This window comes from Pseudophryne corroboree, chromosome 4, assembly GCF_028390025.1.
Source record: "Pseudophryne corroboree isolate aPseCor3 chromosome 4, aPseCor3.hap2, whole genome shotgun sequence".
NCBI classification, from domain to species: Eukaryota; Metazoa; Chordata; class Amphibia; order Anura; family Myobatrachidae; genus Pseudophryne; species Pseudophryne corroboree.
In genome coordinates this window covers 204163343-204188933 of record NC_086447.1, presented here as the reverse complement: position 1 = coordinate 204188933, position 25591 = coordinate 204163343, and the positions used below count along the sequence as shown (strand labels likewise).

At 46.3% G+C, this 25591-nt stretch overlaps 1 protein-coding gene across 2 annotated transcripts in view; it reads left to right on the top strand.

The window, feature by feature from the left end:
- Positions 1-25591, top strand: part of HDLBP (high density lipoprotein binding protein) — a 124642-nt gene that overhangs the window by 80159 nt on the left and 18892 nt on the right. For both annotated transcript variants that reach the window (XM_063915813.1, XM_063915812.1), the window contains exons 24-26: positions 22408-22551; positions 22788-22967; positions 24396-24512. In XM_063915813.1, coding sequence (XP_063771883.1) covers positions 22408-22551; positions 22788-22967; positions 24396-24512 — 441 coding nt within the window. The remainder of the gene's footprint in view (positions 1-22407; positions 22552-22787; positions 22968-24395; positions 24513-25591) is intronic.

Sequence of the window (25591 nt, the reverse complement as noted above, 5' to 3'; positions counted from 1 at the left end):
TAGGGTAGACAAAGCTCTGATACGCGTATCTAAGAAGGTGGCCCTGCCGTCACAGGATACGGCCTCCCTAAAGGATCCTGCGGATAGGAAGCAGGAAGGTATCCTGAAGTCTGTTTATACACATTCAGGTACCATACTGCGGCCGGCAATTGCGTCGGCCTGAATGTGTAGTGCTGTAGCAGCATGGACAGATACACTGTCTGAGGAACTGGATACCTTGGACAAGGATACTATTTTACTGACCCTGGGGCATATAAAAGACGCTGTCCTATATATGAGGGATGCCCAGAGGGACATTTGCCTACTGGGCTCTAGAATAAATGCAATGTCGATTTCTGCCAGAAGGGTCCTGTGGACTCTGCAATGGACAGGTGATGCCGACTCTAAAAAGCACATGGAGGTTTTACCCTATAAGGGTGAGGAATTGTTTGGGGACAGTCTCTCGGACCTAGTTTCCACAGCTACAGCTGGGAAGTCAAATTTTTTGCCATATATTCCCTCACAGCCTAAGAAAGCACCGTATTACCAAATGCAGTCCTTTCAATCACAAAAAGGCAAAGTCAGAGGTGCATCCTTTGTTGCCAGAGGCAGGGGTAGAGGAAAGAAGCTGCACCATACAGCTAGTTCCCAGGAACAGAATTCCTCCCCGTCTTCCACTAAATCCGCCGCATGACGCTGGGGCTCCACAGGTGGAGCCGGAAGCGGTGGGGGCACGTCTCCGAAAATTCAGCCACCAGTGGGTTCGCTCACAGGTGGATCCCTGGGCTATACAGATTGTGTCTCAGGGATACAAGCTGGAATTCGAAGTGATGCCCCCTCACCGTTACCTAAAATCAGCCCTGCCTGCTTCCCCCATAGAAAGGGAAGTAGTGTTAGCGGCAATTCACAAATTATATCTCCAGCAGGTGATGGTACAGGTTCCCCTCCCTCAACATGGAAGGGGTTACTATTCCACAATGTTTGTGGTTCTGAAACCGGACGGTTCGGTCAGACCCATATTGAATTTAAAATCCCTGAACATTTACCTGAAAAGGTTCAAGTTCAAGATGGAATCGCTCAGAGCGGTCATTGCAAGCCTGGAAGAGGGGGATTTTATGGTGTCTCTGGACATAAAGGATGGTTACTTGCATGTCCCCATTTATCCACCTCATCAGGAGTACCTCAGATTTGTGGTACAGGACTGTCATTACCAGTTCCAGACATTGCCGTTTGGTCTCTACACGGCACCGAGAATATTTACCAAGGTAATGGCGAAAATGATGGTGCTCCTTCGAAAGCAAGGTTTCACAGTTATCCCATACTTGGACGATCTCCTCATAAAGGCGAGGTCCAGAGAGCAGTTGCTGATCAGCGTAGCACACTCTTAGGAAGTGTTGCAACAGCACGGCTGGATTTTGAATATTCCAAAGTCGCAGCTGATCCCTACGACTCGTCTGCCCTTCCTGGGCATGATTCTGGACACGGACCAGAAGAAGGTGTTTCTCCCGGCGGAGAAGGCTCCGGAGCTCGTGACTCTGGTCAGAGACCTCTTAAAACCAAAACAGGTGTCGGTGCATCACTGCACGCGAGTCCTGGGAAAGATGGTGGCGTCATACGAAACCATTCCCTTCGGCAGGTTCCATGCGAGGACCTTTCAGTGGAATCTGTTGGACAAGTGGTCCGGATCGCATCTTCAGATGCATCGGCTGATCACCCTGTCCCCCAGGGCCAGGGTGTCTCTTCTGTGGTGGCTGCAGAGTGCTCACCTTCTCGAGGGCCGCAGGTTCGGCATACAGGACTGGGTCCTGGTGACCACGGATGCAAGCCTCCGAGGATGGGGGGCAGTCACTCAGGGAAGAAACTTCCAAGGGCTGTGGTTAAGTCAGGAGGCTTGTCTGCACATCAATAGCCTGGAACTAAGGGCCATATACAACGCCCTGAGTCAAGAGGAGCCTCTGCTTCGCAACCAACCGGTGCTGATTCAGTCAGACAACATCACCGGAGTGGCTCATGTAAACCGCCAGGGCGGCACAAGAAGCAGGGTGGCGATGGCGGAAGCCACCAGGATTCTTCGTTGGGCGGAGAATCACGTGCAAGCACTGTCAGCAGTGTTCATTCCGGGAGTGGACAACTGGGAAGCAGACTTCCTCAGCAGGCACGACCTCCACCCGGGAGAGTGGGGACTTCATCAAGAAGTCTTCACACAGGTTACAAATCGAGGGGTACTGCCACAGGTGGACATGATGGCATCCCGCCTCAACAAAAAGCTACAAAGGTATTGTGCCAGGTCAAGAGACCCTCAGGCGATAGCTGTGGACGCACTAGTAACACCGTGGGTGTTCTAGTCAGTCTGTGTTTCCTCCTCTTCCTCTCATACCCAAGGTGCTGAGAATCGTAAGAAAAAGAGGAGTGCGAACAATACTCATTGTCCGGATTGGCCAAGAAGGACTTGGAACCCGGAACTGCAAGAAATGCTCACAGAGGACCCATGGCCTCTTGCCTCTCAGACAGGACCTGTCGCAACAGTGGCCCTGTCTGTTCCAAGACTTACCGCGGCTGCGTTTGACGGCATGGCGGTTGAACGCCGGATCCTAGCGGAAAAAGGCATTCCGAATGAAGTTATTCCTACGCTAATAAAGGCTAGGAAGGATGTGACGGCAAAACATTATCACCGTATATGGTGAAAATATGTTGCTTGGTGTGAGGCCAGGAAGGCCCCTACAGAGGAATTCCAGCTGGGCCGGTTCCTGCACTTCCTACAGTCAGGAGTGACTATGGGCTTAAAATTGGGGTCCATAAAGGTCCAGATTTCGTCCCTCTCCATTTTCTTTCAAAAGGAACTGGCTTCACTTCCTGAGGTTCAGACGTTTGTTAAGGGAGTGCTGCATATTCAGCCCCCTTTTGTGCCACCAGTGGCACCTTGGGATCTTAACGTGGTGTTGAGTTTCCTAAAATCTCACTGGTTTGAGCTACTTAAGACCGTGGAGTTAAAATATCTCATGTGGAAAGTGGTCATGCTATTGGCATTAGCTTCGGCTAGGCGTGTGTCAGAATTGGCGGCTTTGTCATGTAAAAGCCCCTATCTGGTTTTCCATATGGACTGATAATGCTGATTTAGATTACCTTATAACTTCACAATAATGGGTAAGAGACACAGTACGCAATTGGCGTATGGGGTACCGTAAGGGTACGTATTTAGCGTAGCATATGCTAGGCCGTGATCGAGACGCACATGCGGCACGCTCGCTCACAGCTTAATGCGTGGTGTCGAGCACGCTATAGGCGAGCGACAACCGTAATGCTACGCTATCAGCGTAGCGGACGCTCGAGACCACGAGGAGATCACGAGCGGCACAGACGCTCACAAGATGACAATCGGTAAACCTTGAATGTAACACACAAAGGATATTCTTATACTGTAAACCTTGTACTGAAACACTGTAGCGATATAACGCTGCTTAACCTTGTATAACACTAAAGCTATTTGAGCGATCGAGACGCTCCTATTACCCTCTGCAATGTAATGAACACACAATACCGTACTAAGGATCCAACACCTTTACTAACAAGCTTTTAGTTATATCGAAAAAGGGGTAAAACAGTTACAAGTCATACACTACATACTAACATATAATTCTAACAGAATATCTAGACCGAAATATACAATAACGTTACAATCTCAAACTAAACAGAGAGAGAGAATGTGGCCAATACAAACAAAGAGCGAGATAATCACAGAGAATTACTTACACACACTGGGAACGATCGCAGCGCAGCCTGGTACCAGCTCCGAGTTAATCAATCTGAAAACCGTTTGTGGAGAGTGGGGGAGCTGTTCAGGCTGGCTGATCTTATATACACTGAGTACAGTATACTACAAAGGGACCTACAATCTCATTGTTCATTGGACACAGGAATGTCTCCTCGCATCATATCAAAAGGTCATAGGTTAGTTTGAACAGGTGGGCTGTGACTATTTCAAACAACTCAGGTGGGTGGGAATCTCCGGATTCCCGCCGCATGAATAATGAATCGCAAATATATGAAATGTCCAGAATCTACTAATGGCCATAACTATACGCAGGAGCGATTAATCTTTACCTAACCAGCACCGGATTGTTGCTATTAAAATACTCTTCAGTTAGGTACCAGACACAACTGTTCAAACCCTGTCTGACCCTTCGTACCATACAAAGAGGGATTCCCAAGTCCGTGAACAAGTCACATTAAACAAACTTACAATTATTACTAAGGGGAACATTATCTATAAAACATGCTATATGGATTTATTATCTAACGATTGAGTCGCCCGCTAGACGCACACAAACTCTACCGTAAATGCACATACCACGCGCTCGAGCGCATGGCCGAGGCGCCATCACGCGGCTGCGAGTATCCGCACGCACGGGAGAGAATGTGCACGTGCAGCAGGCACGCTCATGAGGTGAATATATGGCAACGTGCAGAGTGATATTTTCTGACTTTGACAGTCCACCCTTTGGCAGTCATCAATAACTGCCACTTCCTAAAAACAGTTCAAAAAGAGAAAAATATATGTCATGTAAAAATACATTTCTATGATTGGGTAAGGGAGAAGAGAAGAAGGTGGGGAAAAAGGTATGACCTAGTGAGATAGTAGAAGCATGTATGTATGAGTCCATGTTTGAGGGGTCATGTATCATCATGCCGTACGTGTTTTAAATCAAGCTTCGAGGTATTGCGAAGTATACATTTGAATTCCTTCTTATCCCGTAGTACGGGTCTGTGGATGGGCTGTCAAACTTTACCGAGCTCTTTTCGGCTTTTGGTTGCGACAAAATGGGGGAGCACATTTTAGTTGATACATGAATGGGGGGGGGATATGTAAGTGCTGATATCTGTGCCTATATTCCCTATCGACTGTGTGTCATTACCTGAAGGTTGTAGAGATGAAGATAAGAAGCAATTATGGTAAATGCAGTCATAAGCTATGTGAGTTTAATGTACATTTGTTGCTTGAGGTCTTGTCTTGTATCTTGTCTCGATGTACATGTTGACTGTAGTCTCCCGATGCTTTTGCTATAATTGCTTGAGCAAAAAGCTTTCTCAATGTCCATAGACTTACAATCTTTGAAGTGTTGGGCTATCGTAAAATTTTAGAGTCACTAGGGAAAATGGGGGTCTATGGCATTGTCGATCAATGGTCTGTGAAAAAGGTTGTCAAATTCTTCTTCCAAGCGGATGTCTTTGTACCTTGGAGGAAAACAAAGGAGAAACGGGTGAAAGAAACGGACCGTGGAATCACATTTTCATCACAACATTGTCTCTATTGTTGGGTCATACATCAAATTAATCGTTGTTAATAGTGTCCTCGCTTCTTAAACTCATCACTCGGGCACTACGTTTACACTTCGTCAAATCCCGAACGCATCTAAATATCAGACCGACCAATATGATGACACCCAGAATACACACAAGAAATTTCCCTACATCCATGATAATACTTTGGGCCCATTCTCCTAAACCAGAGAACCAATTTCGTGGGTTCAACCATGACACCCAACTGGTCAGCTCATTACCCACAGCAGCAAGGGTGAGATTGTGTTTCCTTCGGAACTCCCATTTTAATTGTAAAATGTCATCCATCTTTTGGTCTATGACCTCGGCTGGGTTCTCCGTGCTGTTTGTAATGTACGTGCAGCACTCGATTCCATATTGAGTTGCCAGGGTTACACAATACCCGCCTGTCACAGCTGTGAGGTAATTGAGAATCATCCTATGCTGAACCAGTTCCGTTTTGTAGGCTTGTAACTCTTTCCCAGTGTACCTGAAGGTGTCGTCATACATTTCGGTGATATTGTCTAATAAATTTGCAAGCGCAGATATATATTTATAATTTATCACTCCTCTAGCGGTACGAGTGATATCTAACGTGAGTAGGAATTGAATCCCGGTGGATTCATGGATCAGGTCAGAGGCTGAATGCTCTGTTCTTTCTATCAGGTGCCGTTTAACGATGTGCTCGTAATGAGTGTGAGTATAAGGAGCTTGGGCACCACGGTGAATATCTTTCATTTTAGTATGGGATACAGTCATTACCTCAGGCAGTACTTTTCCAATATAACATAACCCTTCTGAGTTTGGGGCAAGCCACTTATACGCCTTCCTCCCGCATATGAAATATGCATCATCGGGGAGAACATATGGGACGGAGTGAGACATAACCATCTGTTTAGTACACGTATCAGTTTGTACGATCTGTGCACAGTATCCTGGTGATACTTCTCCAACTCGCATGATCCTACTTCCTAAGGTGTACCTATACCGAAAATTTCCTATGGTCGGCTATCTGGCGTATAAGTTCTGTGTCTATGGGCAATCTGTCGGCTCTGTGAGAATGTCATGGTTTGATTACTCCATGACACTTCCCAATTTCCTGGCTTTCGGGGATTGGAAATGTTAAAGCACACTAAGGACCTGTCCACATGATATTGGTGGAGCTTCAAACTAGGAGGACTAGAGATATTAAACCTCTTGTCCACCGGCCTCCCACCACTTAGCTCAAGTACCTCTCCTACCGTTAAAGGGAATGGTACTAGTCCTGATTTGCTATGGCCTTGAGGTACTTGAGAGCATACCCAACAGTCTGATTTAACACTTTACCCACTAAGGAGTGATAGTCACTCAATGGATGCCGGTCCATGTGGACATTAAAACTGGACTGACATTTCTTTATGCACCCATCCTCAACTATATTGTCACAATGCCTACAGATGCAGTTCTCTTCAGCTATCAATCCTTCACAATTCCTTCTATTGTCAATGCTACCAGATCGTTTTCTGATACTCGCCTTTACTCGGAGATTATGTTGTTCTTGGAAATCTACGCCTGCATCCTGGTCATCAGAACCCATTCCTGATCCTTTCTCGACCTCCATGGTACTCTCACCGAAACAGACTGCTCTGGTCAACATGGTCAACAGGAAAATCCGGATCACAGTCTCTTGGGGCAAGTCCATCTTTGAGGAGTAAAAGGAGAAAAATAAGAAGGGGGAAAGGCAATAGGAGGGAGGTGGGAACTGGAGAAAATAACAAATGGGAAAAAGAAATCTGGCTCGACAAGCTTCCGGTGTTTTTCTCAGCGCTCAGGTGTCGTCTCAATCCTCCCTGAACAGATACTCTAGTGATACAACATCTACCGTCTGTTCTTTATCACGGGACCTCTCTGGGTCAGTGACCTTTTTACAATGAGACGAATGGACCCAAGTCTCTCTCTCGGCAACCTTCAAAGCAGTTGTGCTGGTCAATAAGACTTGATATGGTCCTTCCCATCTGTCAATAAGGCAACCTGAGCGTAGAAAATTCCGTATCATTACATAATCCCCAGGTTCAATGTCATGACAATTACTGTCTGGCAAATCAGGAATCACCAACTTTAGATCATCATTCTGATTCCTCAATTGCTTACTCATCTTAACCAAGTACTTTACGGTTACTTCATTGTTACATTTCAAATCATCCTCGGGGTTAATCATAACATGGGGTTGTCGACCAAACAGAATTTCAAAAGGAGACAGATTAAGAGGGGACTTGGGAGTGGTTCTGATGCTGTATAATACGATTGGCAAAGCTTCAGGCCATAACAGTCCTGTTTCAGTCATTACCTTGCTCAATTTATTTTTAATAGTGCTGTTAACTCTTTCCACCTTTGCACTCGCCTGGGGGAGGTACGGAGTATGCAGCTTACTATTAATTCCCATCAACTTACACATTGTTTGAAAGACTTCACCTGTGAAATGGGTACCCCTATCACTTTCAATTATTCTAGGGATACCGTATCTACACACAAATTCCTGCACAATTTTCTTTGCAGTAAATACAGCGGTATTTGTGGCCGCAGGAAATGCTTCAACCCAATTTGAGAATACATCAATACAGACCAAAACATACTTTAAATTTCTACAAGGTGGCAATTGTATGAAATCAATTTGTATTACCTGGAAAGGGCCATCTGTCGGAGGGATATGGGATGGCTCTGTCGGTATTGCCTTTCCGATATTCTTCCTCAAGCAGGTAAGGCATGTCATCGCTCTTTTACCCGCATGGGAAGAAAATCCTGGGGCGCACCAATAAGCTCTTACTAGCTTGCACATCCCTTCTTTGCCTAGATGAGTCAGCCCATGTGCTGCTTCCGCTAGACTTGGAAGGTATGCTCTGGGTGCCACTGGTTTACCATGTCCATCTGTCCAGAGTCCTGAGGACTCCTGGTCATATCCTTTTGACTTCCAAACTGCCTTTTCCTGTGGGGAACACAAATTTAGCATTTCACACAATTTCTGTGTGTTTACAGTATTAAATACCATCAGTCGTGTACTATCTGTTTGTATGGGGTTACTAGCTGCTGATTTAGCAGCTTCGTCTGCTCGGCTGTTACCAAGTGATACCGGGTCTTGGCTATACGTGTGAGCTTTACACTTGATAACAGCCACTCTGTCGGGTTCCTGTATCGCTGTTAGAAGTCTTTTGATGTGGGCTGCATGCGCTACGGGTGTGCCAGCTGCCGTCATGAAATTTCTGAGGCGCCATAGGGCTCCGAAATCATGGACTACTCCGAATGCGTACCTAGAATCTGTGTAGATATTGGCGGACTTGCCCTTAGCCATATCACATGCTCTGGTCAGGGCAACCAGTTCAGCAACTTGTGCTGAGTGAGGTGGGCCTAGCGGTTCTGCTTCTATGGTACCTTGGTCATCTACGACTGCGTATCCAGTACACAAGTCTCCCGAGTCCGTCTGTCTGTGACAACTACAGTCAGTGTAGAAAGTAAAATCTACATCTTTCAGTGGGTTGTCACTGATGTCAGGCCTTGCCGTGAAATTTTGGGTCAAATATTCCATACAATCATGTGTGTCATCCTCTGTATTAAATCCTCCTTCACCATTATTCTCATCCTCCACCCTTTGTGCCTGTCCAGGCACACCTGGGAGATACGTTGCAGGATTTAATGCGCTGCATCTCCTTATGGTAATGTTTACGGGGGCCATCAATGCCAATTCCCATCTTGTAAACCGCGCTGATGAGACGTGTCTGGTTTGGGCAGAATTTAGTAAGGCTGACACTGCATGTGGTGTATGAATTGTGAGGTTGTGTCCTAGCACTACATCTTCGCTTTTCGTGACTAGCAATGCTATTGCTGCAACGCTTCGCAAGCATGTGGGGAGGGATCGCGCTACCGTATCTAGCTGAGCGCTGTAGTAGGCTACCGGCCTGCTGGCATCACCATGCTTCTGGGTTAAAACACCTGCTGCGCAACCAGCATTCTGTTCCGTACAGCTCAAAGGGTTTCCCATAGTCAGGCATACCTAATGCTGGTGCCTGTGTTAGGCACTGTTTTAGTCTTTCAAATGCCATCTCGGATTCGTCTGTGTGCGAGATCCGATCAGGTTTACTTGATGAGACCATCTCCTGCAAAGGTAGGGCTAGTATGGAAAAACCTGGGATCCAGTTACGGCAATACCCACACATTCCTAAAAACGTTCTAATCTGTTGCTGGGTTTGTGGCAGGGTCATGTCACGAATTGCTTGAATTCTATCAGCGGTAAGGTGTCTCAGTCCTTGTATTAGACAGTGTCCCAAATACTTCACACGAGTCTGGCATAATTGTAACTTGTCTTTGGAAACCTTGTGTCCTGTGTCTGAAAGATGAGACAGGAGCTGTTTCGTATCTCTCAGGGACGCTTCCAATGAATCTGAACACAGTAGTAAATCGTCCACGTACTGTATCAATACTGATCCACTCACTGGTTGGAAAGACTGTAAACAATCATGCAGAGCTTGTGAGAAAATACTTGGACTGTCTATGAAACTTTGGGGTAAGGGGGTCCATGTATATTGAACTCCTCTGTATGTAAATGCAAATAAGTATGGACTGTCAGGGTGCAGAGGTATCGAGAAGAAAGCGGAGCAGAGGTCAATCACAGTGAAAAATTTGGCAGTGGGAGGGATTTGCATTAGGATGACAGCTGGATTTGGCACTACGGGGGAATTGACGCTCAACTATTTTGTTGATCCCTCTTAGATCCTGCACTAATCGGTAACCCCTCCCCCCACACTCTTTAACAGGGAAGATGGGACTATTTGCAGTGCTGGACGTCCTTACCAGAATGCCCTGTTGTAGCAAGCGCTCTATTACAAGGTAAACTCCTAACTCCACCTCTGGCTTCAGAGGATATTGTGGGATTTTTGGAGCTATCCTACCATCTTTTACTTGCACAACTACTGGGGCTACATTTGCCATCAATCCAGTGTCTTGTCCATCTTTGGTCCAAAGTGACTCCGGTATCTGGGAAATCATTTCTTCTACCTTGGACGGACACCTATTTATAATAACAGTGTGTGATATTAATCTTGTTAGGGAGTCTAGCATATCTTGCGCTTCCTGAGCGTGGTTTTCGGGTATGTCCAAGAACACACCTTCAGGAGTACAGTATATGACGCATCCCATTTTGCACAGTAAATATCTCCCTAAGAGATTAGTCGGAGCCGATGCAGCCAGCAGGAAAGAATGCTTGGTATGCAAAGGCCCTATCGTAATCTCTGCGGGTTTGCTTAAAGGGTAGTTCTGTACTACTCCTGTTACTCCCATGGCTGGAATTGTTTTACCAGTGGTTCTCATGCCCACGGTTGAATTTATCACTGACTTGGTCGCCCCCGTATCTACAAGGAAATTTAGAGATTTACCAGCTACATCAATTGTGACCTCGGGTTCACTTCCAAGGTTCGCAATTAATTTCACTGGCTGCAGATTGCAGGTGTGGCCTCGCCCCTATGGTTCGTGGTGGCCTCCCTGTATTGCGCTGGCAGCTATTACCTGTGAAGGGGGTAAATGGGATCCATCAGTGACTTGCCAGTCTCTTTTTGGGGGATACCTTTTTGTTTCCCCTGCGTGTGGCTCATAACTCCGTCTCTGCGGTCCTTGCTCCCAATTTCGTGTGTCATGTCGTTGTCTAGGGGGTTGGTATGATCTTTGTGCATTCTTTGATTTACAGTCTCGTGCAAAATGTCCCTCTTTATGACAGTAATAACAAGTTACCACATTTGACTTACCCACAGGGGTCGGAGATTTATACAGAGATGGCCTTGTGGTCAGGGCCTGTATACTTACGGCCATTAACTTATCACTTTGTGACTCCCTGTGTCTGGTGATATTCCGTTCATGATCAACAGCGGCCTCTCTCAAAGTAGCCACCGACAAACCTCGCCAACATGGTTGGGTGGTCTGTACCCTTGTCCTTAATACTTCTTTTAAACCTTCCATTAACACAGATACTGCTACTGCTCTATGATTTACATTTGTCGAAATGTCTTCTATGCCTGTATACTTAGCCATTTCCTGTAGTGCCCGATGAAAATAATCAGCAGCTGTTTCTCCCTCTTTTTGTTTGATGGAAAAATTTTTATTCCATTTGGCAACCACTGGAAAATACTCTTTTAACTGTAAATTTATTCTCTTTACATTATCTTGGTTGTACACATCCGTAAGGGGTACATCTTCATCTAATTTACAGTCAGCTAAAAATCTTGCTCAGTCGACATTGGAGGGTAAACATGCCCTCAGCAATATCTGCCAGTCTTTGTTATTGGGCTCCACAGTATTTCCTAGATCTCTAATGTATTTCTGACTAGCAGCTAGATCTTTCCTAGGATCAGGGAATTCAGACACCATTGTTCTTAATTCCATTCGGGAAAAGGGGCAGTGCATGGCGATGTTTCTGACAGGAGTGATTCCTGAAGTGTCAGTTTTCCCATTTGGCACTGCTATTACCCTAACGGGATTAAGTCCAATAACATCCTTCTGAGTAGATTCTACAATATGTGGTGAAATGGTTTCAGCATAGTGTATGGTGCCGTACTTACCAGATGATACGACCTCACCTGTCCCTCCGCTAGGGGGCTTTGACGCTAATCTTACGGGTTGGGCCGTGCCCACTGTTTCTGCTATGGTGGCTGCTAGAGAGAGTGCCGATATTGTTGTTGGCTCATCCTCTTGATCACAGTCCTGGGGAAAGTTTAAAACAGGGTACAGCTTGCACGAGTTAGTATTTGCATCAATAATCTTAGTCACATTATTCTTAACATTTATACAGTTACTAAGTGCATGTTTATCATTCACCAGTGTGCCATTCTCTGTGACCACCTGCTCTCCCGTTATGTATGGTGGCGGTTGCGCCGTGGCTATCAGTTTCTTGATAGGGTTAGATCCAGCCGCCTGAGCCAATCCTCTCTGTATTTCACCCTCCTGCTGCCATAACTGTAAATAGTCATAATGCTTGATTCGTCTCTTTGCAGATTTAATGAGACATATCCTTCTCCTTAGATTTTGCAACACATCTGGGCTAAAACTGCCTACCCGTGGGAACTTTTCCCCATCGTGCACAGTCATTCTTTCCCATTCATCGCACAAAACTTCTGTGTGATCCGTATTTCTCACACATTACATACCTTGGTCGGTTTACTAAGTCAACCCGAACCGAGGTTGATCGCCCCCTACCTGAACAACTGGCCCCCATCCTTGCAGGTGTTGCTTTCACTACCTCTGACCTTCAAATCAGGGTCTTCAGCGAACCCTTACAAAACCAAGATGTCCTGGGCAGGCCGGCGGCGAAGTTTACCGAGTACTCCACTCACTCGCCCACGTCGACCAATACGCCCACACACTGCCTTAGCGCTGGCGTACTCAACCTAGGGCCCCTGCGACCTGAACCTCTATTTACTGGATCATGTGGGTGTGATCCGAAGAGCACTTAACCCTTTCCAGTAACTATTGGTTGTTGGATAGTTCCCAAGTGACTAGCGAACTTCCCTTAAAATAAAAAAAAATATTACACAAATCACGTTAGAATGTACAAATAGCGTTTATGACCCCTCTAGCGTACGCAAATGGTACTTGGTCAAGTTACTAACTATTGCACACAATTACGTGCGGTACAATCGTTCTGCACATAAGCAACTAATCTTATGTGCGGAGCGACCAGTGGAATCGAAAATTGTGGCTGCGAATTCCATCAGCCTGAGCTTAATGGCCTATATGGGTATCGCACCAACCCTTTCTGGTGTTGTGCTACTCTTTATCTATAGCGGACTTCTTAGTCTGCTGTACCTGGACCTCCTGGTCTGTCTGGACCTCCTGGTCTGTGCTACAGTAGACCTCCTGGTCTGCTATACTCTAATGCTCTTTTTTAATGTTTAACAAGGGATGCCTCCCAAGCCACCATGCAGTCACTTACACGTATGTACCTTCACGAGAACTCGATTTCCTTTGGTTCAACCCCAAAATTTTTTTAGAAATATATATATATATATATATATATATATATATATATATATATATATATATATATATATATATATATATATATATATATATATACACACACACACTCTTTCACCTCATATACACTTTACTTTCGTTTCTGCGCAGAAATCCCTTTCATTCAGTAACACAGTTCAGTCCAGATGAGTTGCAAATTAGAGAAGGATCTATTAGCTTAAAATTTTGGACACTGAAATTGACTTGCGCTATTATCGCGTTACCTCCTTTTTGCCTATTTAAAATAATACTATCGTGTGATTTGTATTATGTGGGCGTACCCAGACGCTCCGTTGCGTAATATACGCTCCTTGCGTCGACCCTTGCGTCGCGTACACTCGTTCTGCCCCTTGTTAGAGACACGTGTACGCAAGCCAGGTATGTCCACAGTAACACGACTAACACGTTTATCAATGTAAATGACCTTTTATTGTAATCATCTACTGAACACCACACAGAACTTCCTTGTATTTTAGGCAAGCCGTGTGCGTGTTTTACAAATTACTTCCTTACGTATTAATATTAACTTTTAACTACCAATAGCAACAACTCTTAGCACGTTATCAATTGTGAAATGGCAAACAGGAAGGTGATATGTGAAAATACACAAATGAAAAGAGATACAGTTGTGTGCGTGTGTACGCAAAACAGAAATAAACAGTTTTTTAAAAAAACACTAGCGTATTGTTCTTACCTCCGGTTCCGGATCCCACCAGCACTCCTTCAATCTAGCGAAACAGACGCTTATTTAGTCAGCACTCCTGTATCCCGATACGAAGGGATACTGCCTTCCCGCCCTTGCTGACAGATAACGTTTGCTTTAGCTAGTGCGGATATGTGGAGGACGGACGAGCCGCCAATTGATAATGCTGATTTAGATTACCTTATAACTTCACAATAATGGGTAAGAGACACAGTACGCAATTGGCGTATGGGGTACCGTAAGGGTACGTATTTAGCGTAGCATACGCTAGGCCGTGATCGAGATGCACATGTGGCACGCTCGCTCACAGCTTAATGCATGGTGTCGAGCACGCTATAGGCGAGCGACAACCGTAATGCTACGCTATCAGCGTAGCGGACGCTCGATCACGAGCGGCGCAGACGCTCACAAGATGACAATCAGTAAACCTTGAATGTAACGCACAGGGTATTCTTATACTGTAAACCTTGTACTGAAACACTGTAGCGATATAACGCTGCTTAACCTTGTATAACACTAAAGCTATTTGAGCGATCGAGACGCTCCTATTACCCTCTGCAATGTAATGAACACAAAATACCGTACTAAGGATCCAACACCTTTACTAACAAGCTTTTAGTTATATCGAAAAAGGGGTAAAACAGTTACAAGTCATACACTACATACTAACATATAATTCTAACAGAATATCTAGACAGAAATATACAATAATGTTACAATCTTAAACTAAACAGAGAGAGAGAGAGAATGTGGCCAATACAAACAAAGAGCGAGATAATCAGAGAATTACTTACACACACTGGGAACGATCGCAGCGCAGCCTGGTACCATCTCCGAGTTAATCAATCTGAAAACCGTTTGTGGAGAGTGGGGGAGCTGTTCAGGCTGGCTGATCTTATATACACTGAGTACAGTATACTACAAAGGGACCTACAATCTCATTGTTCATTGGACACAGGAATGTCTCCTCGCATCATATCAAAAGGTCATAGGTTAGTTTGAACAGGTGGGCTGTGACTATTTCAAACAACTCAGGTGGGTGGGAATCTCCGGATTCCCGCCGCATGAATAATGAATCGCAAATATATGAAATGTCCAGAATCTACTAATGGCCATAACTATACGCAGGAGCGATTAATCTTTACCTAACCAGCACCGGATTGTTGCTATTAAAATACTCTTCAGTTAGGTACCAGACACAACTGTTCAAACCCTGTCTGACCGTTCGTACCATACAAAGAGGGATTCCCAAGTCCGTGAACAAGTCACATTAAACAAACTTACAATTATTACTAAGGGGAACATTATCTATAAAACATGCTATATGGATTTATTATCTAACGATTGAGTCGCCCGCTAGACGCACACAAACTCTACCGTAAATGCACATACCACGCGCTCGAGCGCATGGCCGAGGCGCCATCACGCGGCTGCGAGTATCCGCACGCACGGGAGAGAATGTGCACGTGCAGCAGGCACGCGCATGAGGTGAATATATGGCAACGTGCAGAGTGATATTTTTCTGACTTTGACAGGACAGGGCAGAATTACGGACTCGTCCGCAATTTTTGCCGAAGGTGGTGTCATCTCTTCATTTGAACCAACCTATTGTGGTGCCTGCGGCTACTCGTGACTTGGAGGATTCCAAGTTGCTTGATGTAGTCAGGGCTTTGAAGATCTATGTAGCCAGGACGGCTGGAGTCAGGAAAACTGACTCGCTATTTATCCTGTATGCATCCAACAAGCTGGGTGCTACTGCTTCAAAGAAAACTATTGCTCGCTGGATCTGTAACACGATTCAGCAGGCTCATTCTGCGGCTGGATTGCTGCATCCAAAATCGGTGAAAGCCCATTCCACAAGGAAAGTGGGCTCTTCTTGGGCGGCTGCCCGAGGGGTCTCTGCATTACAGCTTTGCCGAGCAGCTACTTGGTCGGGTTCAAACACCTTTGCTAAGTTCTACAAGTTTGATACCCTGGCTGAGGAGGACCTTGTGTTTGCCCATTCGGTGCTGCAGAGTCATCCGCACTCTCCCGCCCGTTTGGGAGCTTTGGTATAATACCCATGGTCCTTACGGAGTCCCCAGCATCCACTAGGATGTTGGAGAAAATAAGAATTTACTTACCGATAATTCTATTTCTCGGAGTCCGTAGTGGATGCTGGGGTTCCTGAAAGGACCATGGGGAATAGCGGCTCCGCAGGAGACAGGGCACAAAAAGTAAAGCTTTAGGATCAGGTGGTGTGCACTGGCTCCTCCCCCTATGACCCTCCTCCAAGCCAGTTAGGTACTGTGCCCGGACGAGCGTACACAATAAGGGAGGAATTTTGAATCCCGGGTAAGACTCATACCAGCCACACCAATCACACCGTACAACTTGTGATCTAAACCCAGTTAACAGTATGATAACAGCGGAGCCTCTGAAAAGATGGCTCACAACAATAATAACCCGATTTTTGTAACTATGTACAAGTATTGCAGATAATCCGCACTTGGGATGGGCGCCCAGCATCCACTACGGACTCCGAGAAATAGAATTATCGGTAAGTAAATTCTTATTTTCTCTATCGTCCTAGTGGATGCTGGGGTTCCTGAAAGGACCATGGGGATTATACCAAAGCTCCCAAACGGGCGGGAGAGTGCGGATGACTCTGCAGCACCGAATGAGAGAACTCCAGGTCCTCTTTTGCCAGGATATCAAATTTGTAGAAATTTACAAACGTGTTCTCCCCTGACCACGTAGCTGCTCGGCAGAGTTGTAATGCCGAGACCTCTCGGGCAGCCGCCCAAGATGAGCCCACCTTCCTTGTGGAATGGGCCTTAACCGATTTAGACTGTGGCAGGCCTGCCTCAGAATGTGCAAGTTGAATTGTGTTACAAATCCAACGAGCAATCGACTGCTTAGAAGCAGGCGCACCCAACTTGTTGGGTGCATACAGTATAAACAGCGAGTCAGATTTTCTGACTCCAGCTGTCCTGGAACATATTTTCAGGGCCCTGACAACTTCTAGCAACTTGGAGTCCTCCAAGTCCCTAGTAGGTGCAAGGCACCACAATAAGCTGGTTCAGGTGAAACACTGACACCACCTTAGGGAGAGAACTGGGGACGAGTCCGCAGCTCTGCCCTGTCCGAATGGACGAACAGATATGGGCTTTTTTGAGAAAAAACCACCAATTTGACACTCGCCTGGTCCAGGCCAGGGCCAAGAGCATGGTCACTTTTTATGTGAGATGCTTCAAATCCACATATTTGACTGGTTTTAAACCAATGTGATTTGAGGAATCCCAGAACTACGTTGAGATCCCACAGTGCCACTGGAGGCACAAAAAAGGGTTTTGTATATGCAATACTCCCTTGACAAACTTCTGGACTTCAGGAACTGAAGCCAATTCTTTCTGGAAGAAAATTTACAGGGCCGAATTTGAACCTTAATGGACCCCAATTTGAGGCCCATAGACACTCCTGTTTGCAGGAAATGCAGGAAACGACCGAGTTGAAATTTCTTTGAGGGGCCTTCCTGGCCTCACACCACGCAACATATTTTCGCCACACGTGGTGATAATGTTGTGCGGTCACCTCCTTTCTGGCTTTGACCAGGGTAGGAATGACCTCTTCCGGAATGCCTTTTTTCCCTTAGGATCCGGCTTTCCATCTCCATGCCGACAAACGCAGCTGCGGTAAGTCTTGGAACAGACATGGTACTTGCTGAAGCAAGTCCCTTCTTAGCGGCAGAGGCCATAAGACCTCTGTAAGCATCTCTTGAAGTTCCGGGTACCAAGGCCTCCTTGGCCAATCCGGAGCCATGAGTATAGTTCTTACTCCTCTACGTCTTATAATTCTCAGCACCTTAGGTATGAGAAGCAGAGGAGGGAACACATACACCGACTGGTACACCCACGGTGTTACCAGAACGTCCACATCTATTGCCTGAGGGTCTCTTGACCTGGCGCAATACCTGTCCCGTTTTTTGTTCAGACGGGACGCCATCATGTCCACCTTTGGTATTTTCCAACGGTTTACAATCATGTGGAAAAAACTTCTCAATGAAGTTTCCACTCTCCCGGGTGGAGGTCGTGCTGAGGAAGTCTGCTTCCCAGTTTCCATTCCCGGGATGAAAAACTGCTGACAGTGTTATCACATGATTTTCCGCCCAGCGAAAAGTCCTTGCAGTTTCTGCCATTGCCCTCCTGCTTCTTGTGTCGCCCTGTCTGTTTACGTGGGCGACTGCCGTGATGTTTTTCCCACTGGATCAATACCGGCTGACCTTGAAGCAGAGGTCTTGCTAAGCTTAGAGCATTATAAATTTACCCTTAGCTCCAGTATATTTATGTGGAGAAAAGTCTCCATACTTGATCACACTCCCTGGAAATTTTTCCCTTGTGTGACTGCTCCCCAGCCTCTCAGGCTGGGCTCCGTGGTTACCAGCATCCAATCCTGAATGCCGAATCTGCGGCCCTCTAGAAGATGAGCACTCTATAACCACCACAGGAGAGACACCCTTGTCCTTGGATATTGGGTTATCCGCTGATGCATCTGAAGATGCGATCCGGACCATTTGTCCAGCAGATCCCACTGAAAAGTTCTTACGTGAAATCTGCCGAATGGAATTGCTTCGTAGGAAGCCACCATTTTTACCAGGACCCTTGTGCAATGATGCACTGTTTTTAGGAGGTTCCTGACTTGCTCGGATAACTCCCTGGCTTTCTCTTCCGGGAGAAACACCTTTTTCTGGACTGTGTCCAGAATCATCCCTAGGCACAGCAGACGTGTCGTCGGGATCAGCTGCGATTTTGGAATATTTAGAATCCACCCGTGCTGATTGTAGCAGTATCCGAGATAGTGCTACTCCGACCTCCAACTGTTCCCTGGACTATGCCCCTATCAGGAGATCGTCCAAGTAAGGGATAATTTAGACGCCTTTTCTTCGAAGAAGAATCATCAATTCGGCCATTACCTTGGTAAAGACCCCGGGGTGCCGTGGACAATCCAAACGGCAGCGTCTGAAACTGATAGTGACAGTTCTGCACCACGAACCTGAGGTACCCTTAGTGAGAAGGGCAAATTTGGGACATAGAGGTAAGCATCCCTGATGTCCCGGGACACTATATAGTCCCCTTCTTCCTGGTTCGTTATCACTGCTCTGAGTGACTTCATCTTAATTTGAACCTTTGTAAGTGTTCAAAAAAAAATTTTTAGAATAAGTCTCACCTAGCCTTCTGGCTTCAGTACCACAATATAGTGTGGAATAATACCCCTTTTCTGTAGTAGGAGGGGTAATTTAATTGTCACCTGCTGGGAATACAGCTTGTGAATTTTTTTCCCATACTACCTCCTTGTCGGAGGGAGACTTGGTAAAGCAGACTTCAGGAGCCTGCGAAGGGGAAACGTCTCGACATTCCCATCTGTACCCCCGGGATACTACTTGTAGGATCCAGGGGTCCTGTACGGTCTCAGCGCCATGCTGAGAACTTGTCAGACGCGGTGGAACGCTTCTGTTCCTGGGAATAGGCTGCCTGTTGCAGTCTTCTTCCCTTTCCTCTATCCCTGGGCAGATATGATCTTATAGGGACGAGAGGACTGAGGCTGAAAAGACGGTGTCTTTTTCTGCAGAGATGTGACTTAGGGTAAAAAACGGTGGATTTTCCAGCAGTTGCCGTGACCACCAGGTCCGATGGACCGACCCCAAACAAGTCCTCTTCCTTTATACGGCCATACTGTGCCGTTTGGAATCTGCATCACCTGACCACTGTCGTGTCCATAACATCTTCTGGCAGTTATGGACATCGCGTTTATTCATGATGCCAGAGTGCAAATATCCCTCTGTGCATCTCGCATATATAGAAATGCTCTATAGTCAATAAAATACTGTCCCTGTCAAGGGTATCAATATTTTTAGTCAGGGAATCCGACCAAGCCACCCTAGCTCTGCACATCCAGGCTGAGGCGATCGCTGGCCGCAGTATAACACCAGTATGTGTGTATATACTTTTTATTATATTTTCCAGCCTGGTCAGCTGGTCCTTGAGGACGGCCCTATCTATAGACTGTACCGCCACTTGTTTTGATAAGCGTGTGAGCGCCTTATCCACCTTAAGGGGTGTTTCCCAACGCGCCCTAACTTCTGGCGGGAAAGGGTATACCGCCCATAATTTTCTATCGGGGGGAACCCACGCATCATCACACACTTTATTTAATTTATCTGATTCAGGAAAAACTATGGTAGTTTTTTCACATCCCACATAATACCCTCTTTTGTGGTACTTGTAGTATCAGAAATACGTAACACCTCCTTCATTGCCTTTAACGTGTGGCCCTAATAAGGAATACGTTTGTTTATTCACCGTCGACACTGGATTCAGTGTCCCTGTCTGTGTCTGTGTCGACCGACTAAAGTAAACGGGCGTTTTAAAAACCCTTGACGGTGTTTTTGAGACGTCTGGACCGTACTAATTGTTTGTCGGCCGTCTCATGTCGTCAACCGACCTTGCAGCGTGTTGACATTATCACGTAATTTCCTGAATAAGCCATCCATTCCGGTGTCGACTCCCTAGAGAGTGACATCACCATTACAGGCAATTGCTCCGCCTCCTCACCAACATCGTCCTCCTACCTGTCGACACACACGTACCGACACACAGCACACACACAGGGAATGCTCTGATAGAGGACAGGACCCACTAGCCCTTTGGAGAGACAGAGGGAGAGTTTGCCAGCACACACCAAAAACGCTATAATTATATAGGGACAACCTTATATAAGTGTTTTCCCTTATAGCATCTTAATATATATATATATAAGCATATCGCCAAATTAGTGCCCCCCCTCTCTGTTTTAACCCTGTTTCTGTAGTGCAGTGCAGGGGAGAGCCTGGGAGCCTTCCCTCCAGCCTTTCTGTGAGGGAAAATGGCGCTGTGTGCTGAGGAGATAGGCCCCGCCCCTTTTTCGGCGGCCTCGTCTCCCGCTCTTAACGGATTCTGGCAGGGGTTAAATATCTCCATATAGCCTCCGGAGGCTATATGTGAGGTATTTTTAGCCAAAATAGGTATTCATTTGCCTCCCAGGGCGCCCCCCTCCCAGCACCCTCAGTGACTGCCGTGTGAAGTGTGCTGAGAGGAAAATGGCGCACAGCTGCAGTGCTGTGCGCTACCTTTAGAAGACTGAGGAGTCTTCTGCCGCCGATTCTGGACCTCTTCTTACTTCAGCATCTGCAAGGGGGCCGGCGGCAAGGCTCCGGTGACCATCCAGGCTGTACCTGTGATCGTCCCTCTGGAGCTGATGTCCAGTAGCCAAGAAGCCAATCCATCCTGCACGCAGGTGAGTTCACTTCTTCTCCCCTAAGTCCCTCGTTGCAGTGATCCTGTTGCCAGCAGGACTCACTGTAAAATAAAAAACCTAAGCTAAACTTTCCTAAGCAGCTCTTTAGGAGAGCCACCTAGATTGCACCCTTCTCGGCCGGGCACAAAATCTAACTGGGTTGGAGGAGGGTCATAGGGGGAGGAGCCAGTGCACACCACCTGATCCTAAAGCTTTACTTTTTGTGCCCTGTCTCCTGCGGAGCCGCTATTCCCCATGGTCCTTTCAGGAACCCCAGCATCCACTAGGACGATAGAGAAAATAAGATTTTACTCGCCGGTAAATCTATTTCTCGTAGTCCATAGTGGATGCTGGGCGCCCGTCCCAAGTGCGGACTTTCTGCAATACGTGTATATAGTTATTGCTTAATAAAGGGTTATGTTATGTTGGCATCCATTGTTTGATGCTCTGTTTTTGTTCATACTGTTGACTGGGTAAGTTTATCACAAGTTATACGGTGTGGCTGGTATGAGTCTTACCCTGGATTCCAAAATCCTTTCCTTGTAATGTCAGCTCTTCCGGGCACAGTTTCCTTAACGGAGGTCTGGAGCAGGGGCATAGAGGGAGGAGCCAGTGCACACCAGTAGTACTAATTCTTTCTTAGAGTGCCCAGTCTCCTGCGGAGCCCGTCTATTCCCCATGGTCCTTACGGAGTCCCCAGCATCCACTACGGACTACGAGAAATAGATTTACCGGTGAGTAAAATCTTATTGTTTCCTGGTATCCTAATTTCCCTCCTAGACTAACTGTAAAGATATTGGGAAAGAAGTCAGGAGGCCATAATACTGTGGGATAGGTTTATTGTGTAGCCATTACAGTCCAGGTTTTACCTCGGTCAATTTGACTTAACCCTATGGGCTCAATCATAGATATCCTTAACACCTGGATTGTAATGATGGCAGAATTTAGAGACTGGTGTAGCATATACAATTCCAATTGATAGAGCAAAATGTTAGTGTCTCTCGCCCCCCTCCCCCTAATTTTCAGTATGAGGTCCTCTAGATTTTGAAGTATGTTCTTTCTTTCAGGCTCTGCGAAGCTTTAAGCTAGTTATTGCCGTGGACCCTAAATTTCACCCTAAAATCATTGGTCGCAAGGGTGCAGTCATCAGCCAGATCCGTACTGAACATGATGTCAACATTCAGTTCCCAGACAAGAATGATGAAAATCAGGTGCAGTATTTGATTGCTCTGTGTGTTTCTTTTGCTGGTCATGGAAACCTTCAGCTTTTAACAACATTTAGAATTTAGACAGGGTGCCACCATTTGGTAAGGGTGCGATTAACGAGTTCTAAAGAACTGTGGAAAGGAACCTTTACAATAGATGGGTTAATGTGTAGAACCAGATATTAAATGGATATGTCTATAATTATAATATTCACATTCTAATGCAACAAATCTGTCTTCAGGATCAGATCACTATCACAGGCTATGAGCGAAACACAGAGTCTGCTAAAGAGGCAATAATGCACATAGTTGGAGACCTGGAGCAGATGGTGTCTGAGGACATTACCCTAGACCATCGTGTCCATGCCCGCATCATTGGGGCCAGAGGCAAAGCCATACGCAAGATCATGGATGAATTCAAGGTATGCGCTGTCACTAGATTTATTTGCACATGTTCGTCTAAATATGAAAGACTATTCCCCTAAAGCAGTGTTTTCCGACAGTGGACTTCAAGTGGCACTAACAGTCAAGGTTTTAGCTATAGCAGTGCTTGAGCACAGATGGTGAAATCAAAATAACAAAGGTACTAAGTACAGGTACTCGCCTGTGTTCAAGTATCCCGAGAACCTGGACTGAGTGTACTTTGAGGACTGTGGCTTGGAATCCCTGCCCCAAGATGAGGAATCAGAATCCTCATGTAACAGGCACACATGGGTGTAGGTGGCCTCTTACCATCCTTTCTTAGTCTTATAAAGAATATTTATGCGTATTCTAATTAATAATGGATAATACTTTACAGTTATCCCGAATGCAGACTTAAATCTTTTTAGAGGAAAAACAGGTTGAAAGTAATAGCCTTAGTTGCTTGAGGTGTGCTACTTTGTTTGCTTCAGCCCCCTTTTTATTTAAAGCAGCAATAATTTACGACAGTGGTTCTCAACTTCGGTCCTCAAGTACCCCCAACAGTTCATGTTTTCCAGGTCATCTAGCAGTTGAACAGGTCTATTCATTACTCACTGACACATTAAACACCCACAGGTGGAGCTAGTTATTTCACTTGCAATCCTGTGAGAAGACCTGGAAAACACGAACTGTTGGGGGTACTTGAGGACCGAGGTTGAGAACCACTGATTTACAAGGCTAAATCTTGCACTAAAGGACTAATTCAGAAATAGCTTGTGTTCAGTGCCACAGGCAAGCAGCATTGAACTTGTCTGATCTCTAGGAGGGTCATGCAGGAGATGTCTCGGAAGAGAAGCTTCCTGCATGTAACTGCGCCTTCAGCCCCGTGACAGACGTTGCAAGCTGGGATCCAATGGTCTTGATCTCCACAGAAAGCCAGCTGATCCTCGGCTTGCTCAGCTAGCCAACAAAAGTGCAGGCTGTGAGGCCAGTAAGTCTGCGTGGTGACATGCCACAGTTTCTATGAACGAAGCCACCCCTCTGCCTTCTCCTTACCCCCTCAACGCCGCTGCCTGTTGGGCAGTGGGGAACTCAATACAGCTGTGCAAGGCCTGTTCTGCGTATGTGCAGAATGGACCTTCTGCAGATTCCAGATAATCTGGCATCGGCGTAGAGCGCAACACCTGTGTTCCGCTGTGAATCAGCATTTTGTAGCCTGGGCTTGTTTAATTGGCTTGCTAGTCTCCTAGAGAGCAAACAGCGTATAGACCAAGCCTAATTGAAGTCCTCTGCTTACTGCAGTCTATGGTGACAGGTGCTTTCCCTTTCATAGGCTAAGGAGATTAGTGTGGCTTGGTACAAACTATCAATGCACATGTAAATAAAAGCTTGATTGTTTCACTACATCAAGTAAACTGGACAAAAACATATATTTTTTTTTCTTTTAGGTGGATATTCGCTTTCCACAGAGTGGAGCTGCTGACCCTAACTGTGTGACTCTGATGGGCAAACCGGAAGATGTGGATGAAGCCATTGATCATTTGCTGAATTTGGAGGAGGAATATGTAAGGGCATTTAGAGTTCATATACCAGTGCTATTTCCTACCAGTACTGCACTGTTTCAGATGTAAAATGTTTTCTCTAACGTCCTAGAGGATGTTGGGACTCCGTAAGGACCATGGGGATAGACGGGCTCCGCAGCAGACATGAGCACTCCAAGAAAGACTTTGGATCTTGGTGTGCACTGGCTCCTCCCTCTATGCCCCTCCTCCAGACCTCAGTTTGATACTGTGCCCAGTGGACACTGGGTGCTTTCAGGGAGCTCTCCTAAGTTTCCTGTAAAAGAAAGCATTTTTGTTAGGTTTTTATATTTTTAAGGGAGCCTGCTGGCAACAGACTCCCTGCATCGAGGGACTGAGGAGAGAGAACCAGACCCACTTCTGAGTTTCAGGGCTGTTTCTTAGGCTACTGGACACCATTAGCTCCAGAGGGATCGGTACTCAGGTCTCACCCTCGCCGTCCGTCCCATAGCCGCGCCGCTGTCGTCCTCGCAGAGCCGGAAGAATTAAGCCGGGTGAGTATGTGAGGAAAAGACTTTAGAGGCGGCAGAAGAAATGATCTTCATAAGAGGTAACGCACAGCAGTGAAGCAGTGCGCCATTGCTCCCATTCACCTCACACACTCCGGTCACTGTAAGGGCGCAGGGGGAGTGCCCTGGGCAGCAATAAACACCTCAGGTGGCAAATGCACATATATACATGTACAGCTGGGCACTGTACATGTATAAAAAGAGCCCCCGCCATGTTGTTTGTAAATTTGAGCGGGACAGAAGCCCGCCGCCGAGGGGGCGGGGCTTCTCCCTCAGCACTCACCAGCGCCATTTTTTCTCCACAGCACCGCTGAGCGGAAGCTCCCCGTACTCTCCCCTGCTTAACGGTGAAAGAGGGTTTTAAAGTAGAGGGGGGGGCCACATAATTGGCGCATATACATTATACATAAGCGCTACTGGGTAAACATTCTGTGTTTTTTCCTGGGTCATATAGCGCTGGGGTGTGTGCTGGCATACTCTCTCTCTGTCTCTCCAAAGGGCCTGGTGGGGAACCCGTCTTCAGAAAAGAGCCTCCCTGTGTGTGTGTGGTGTGTT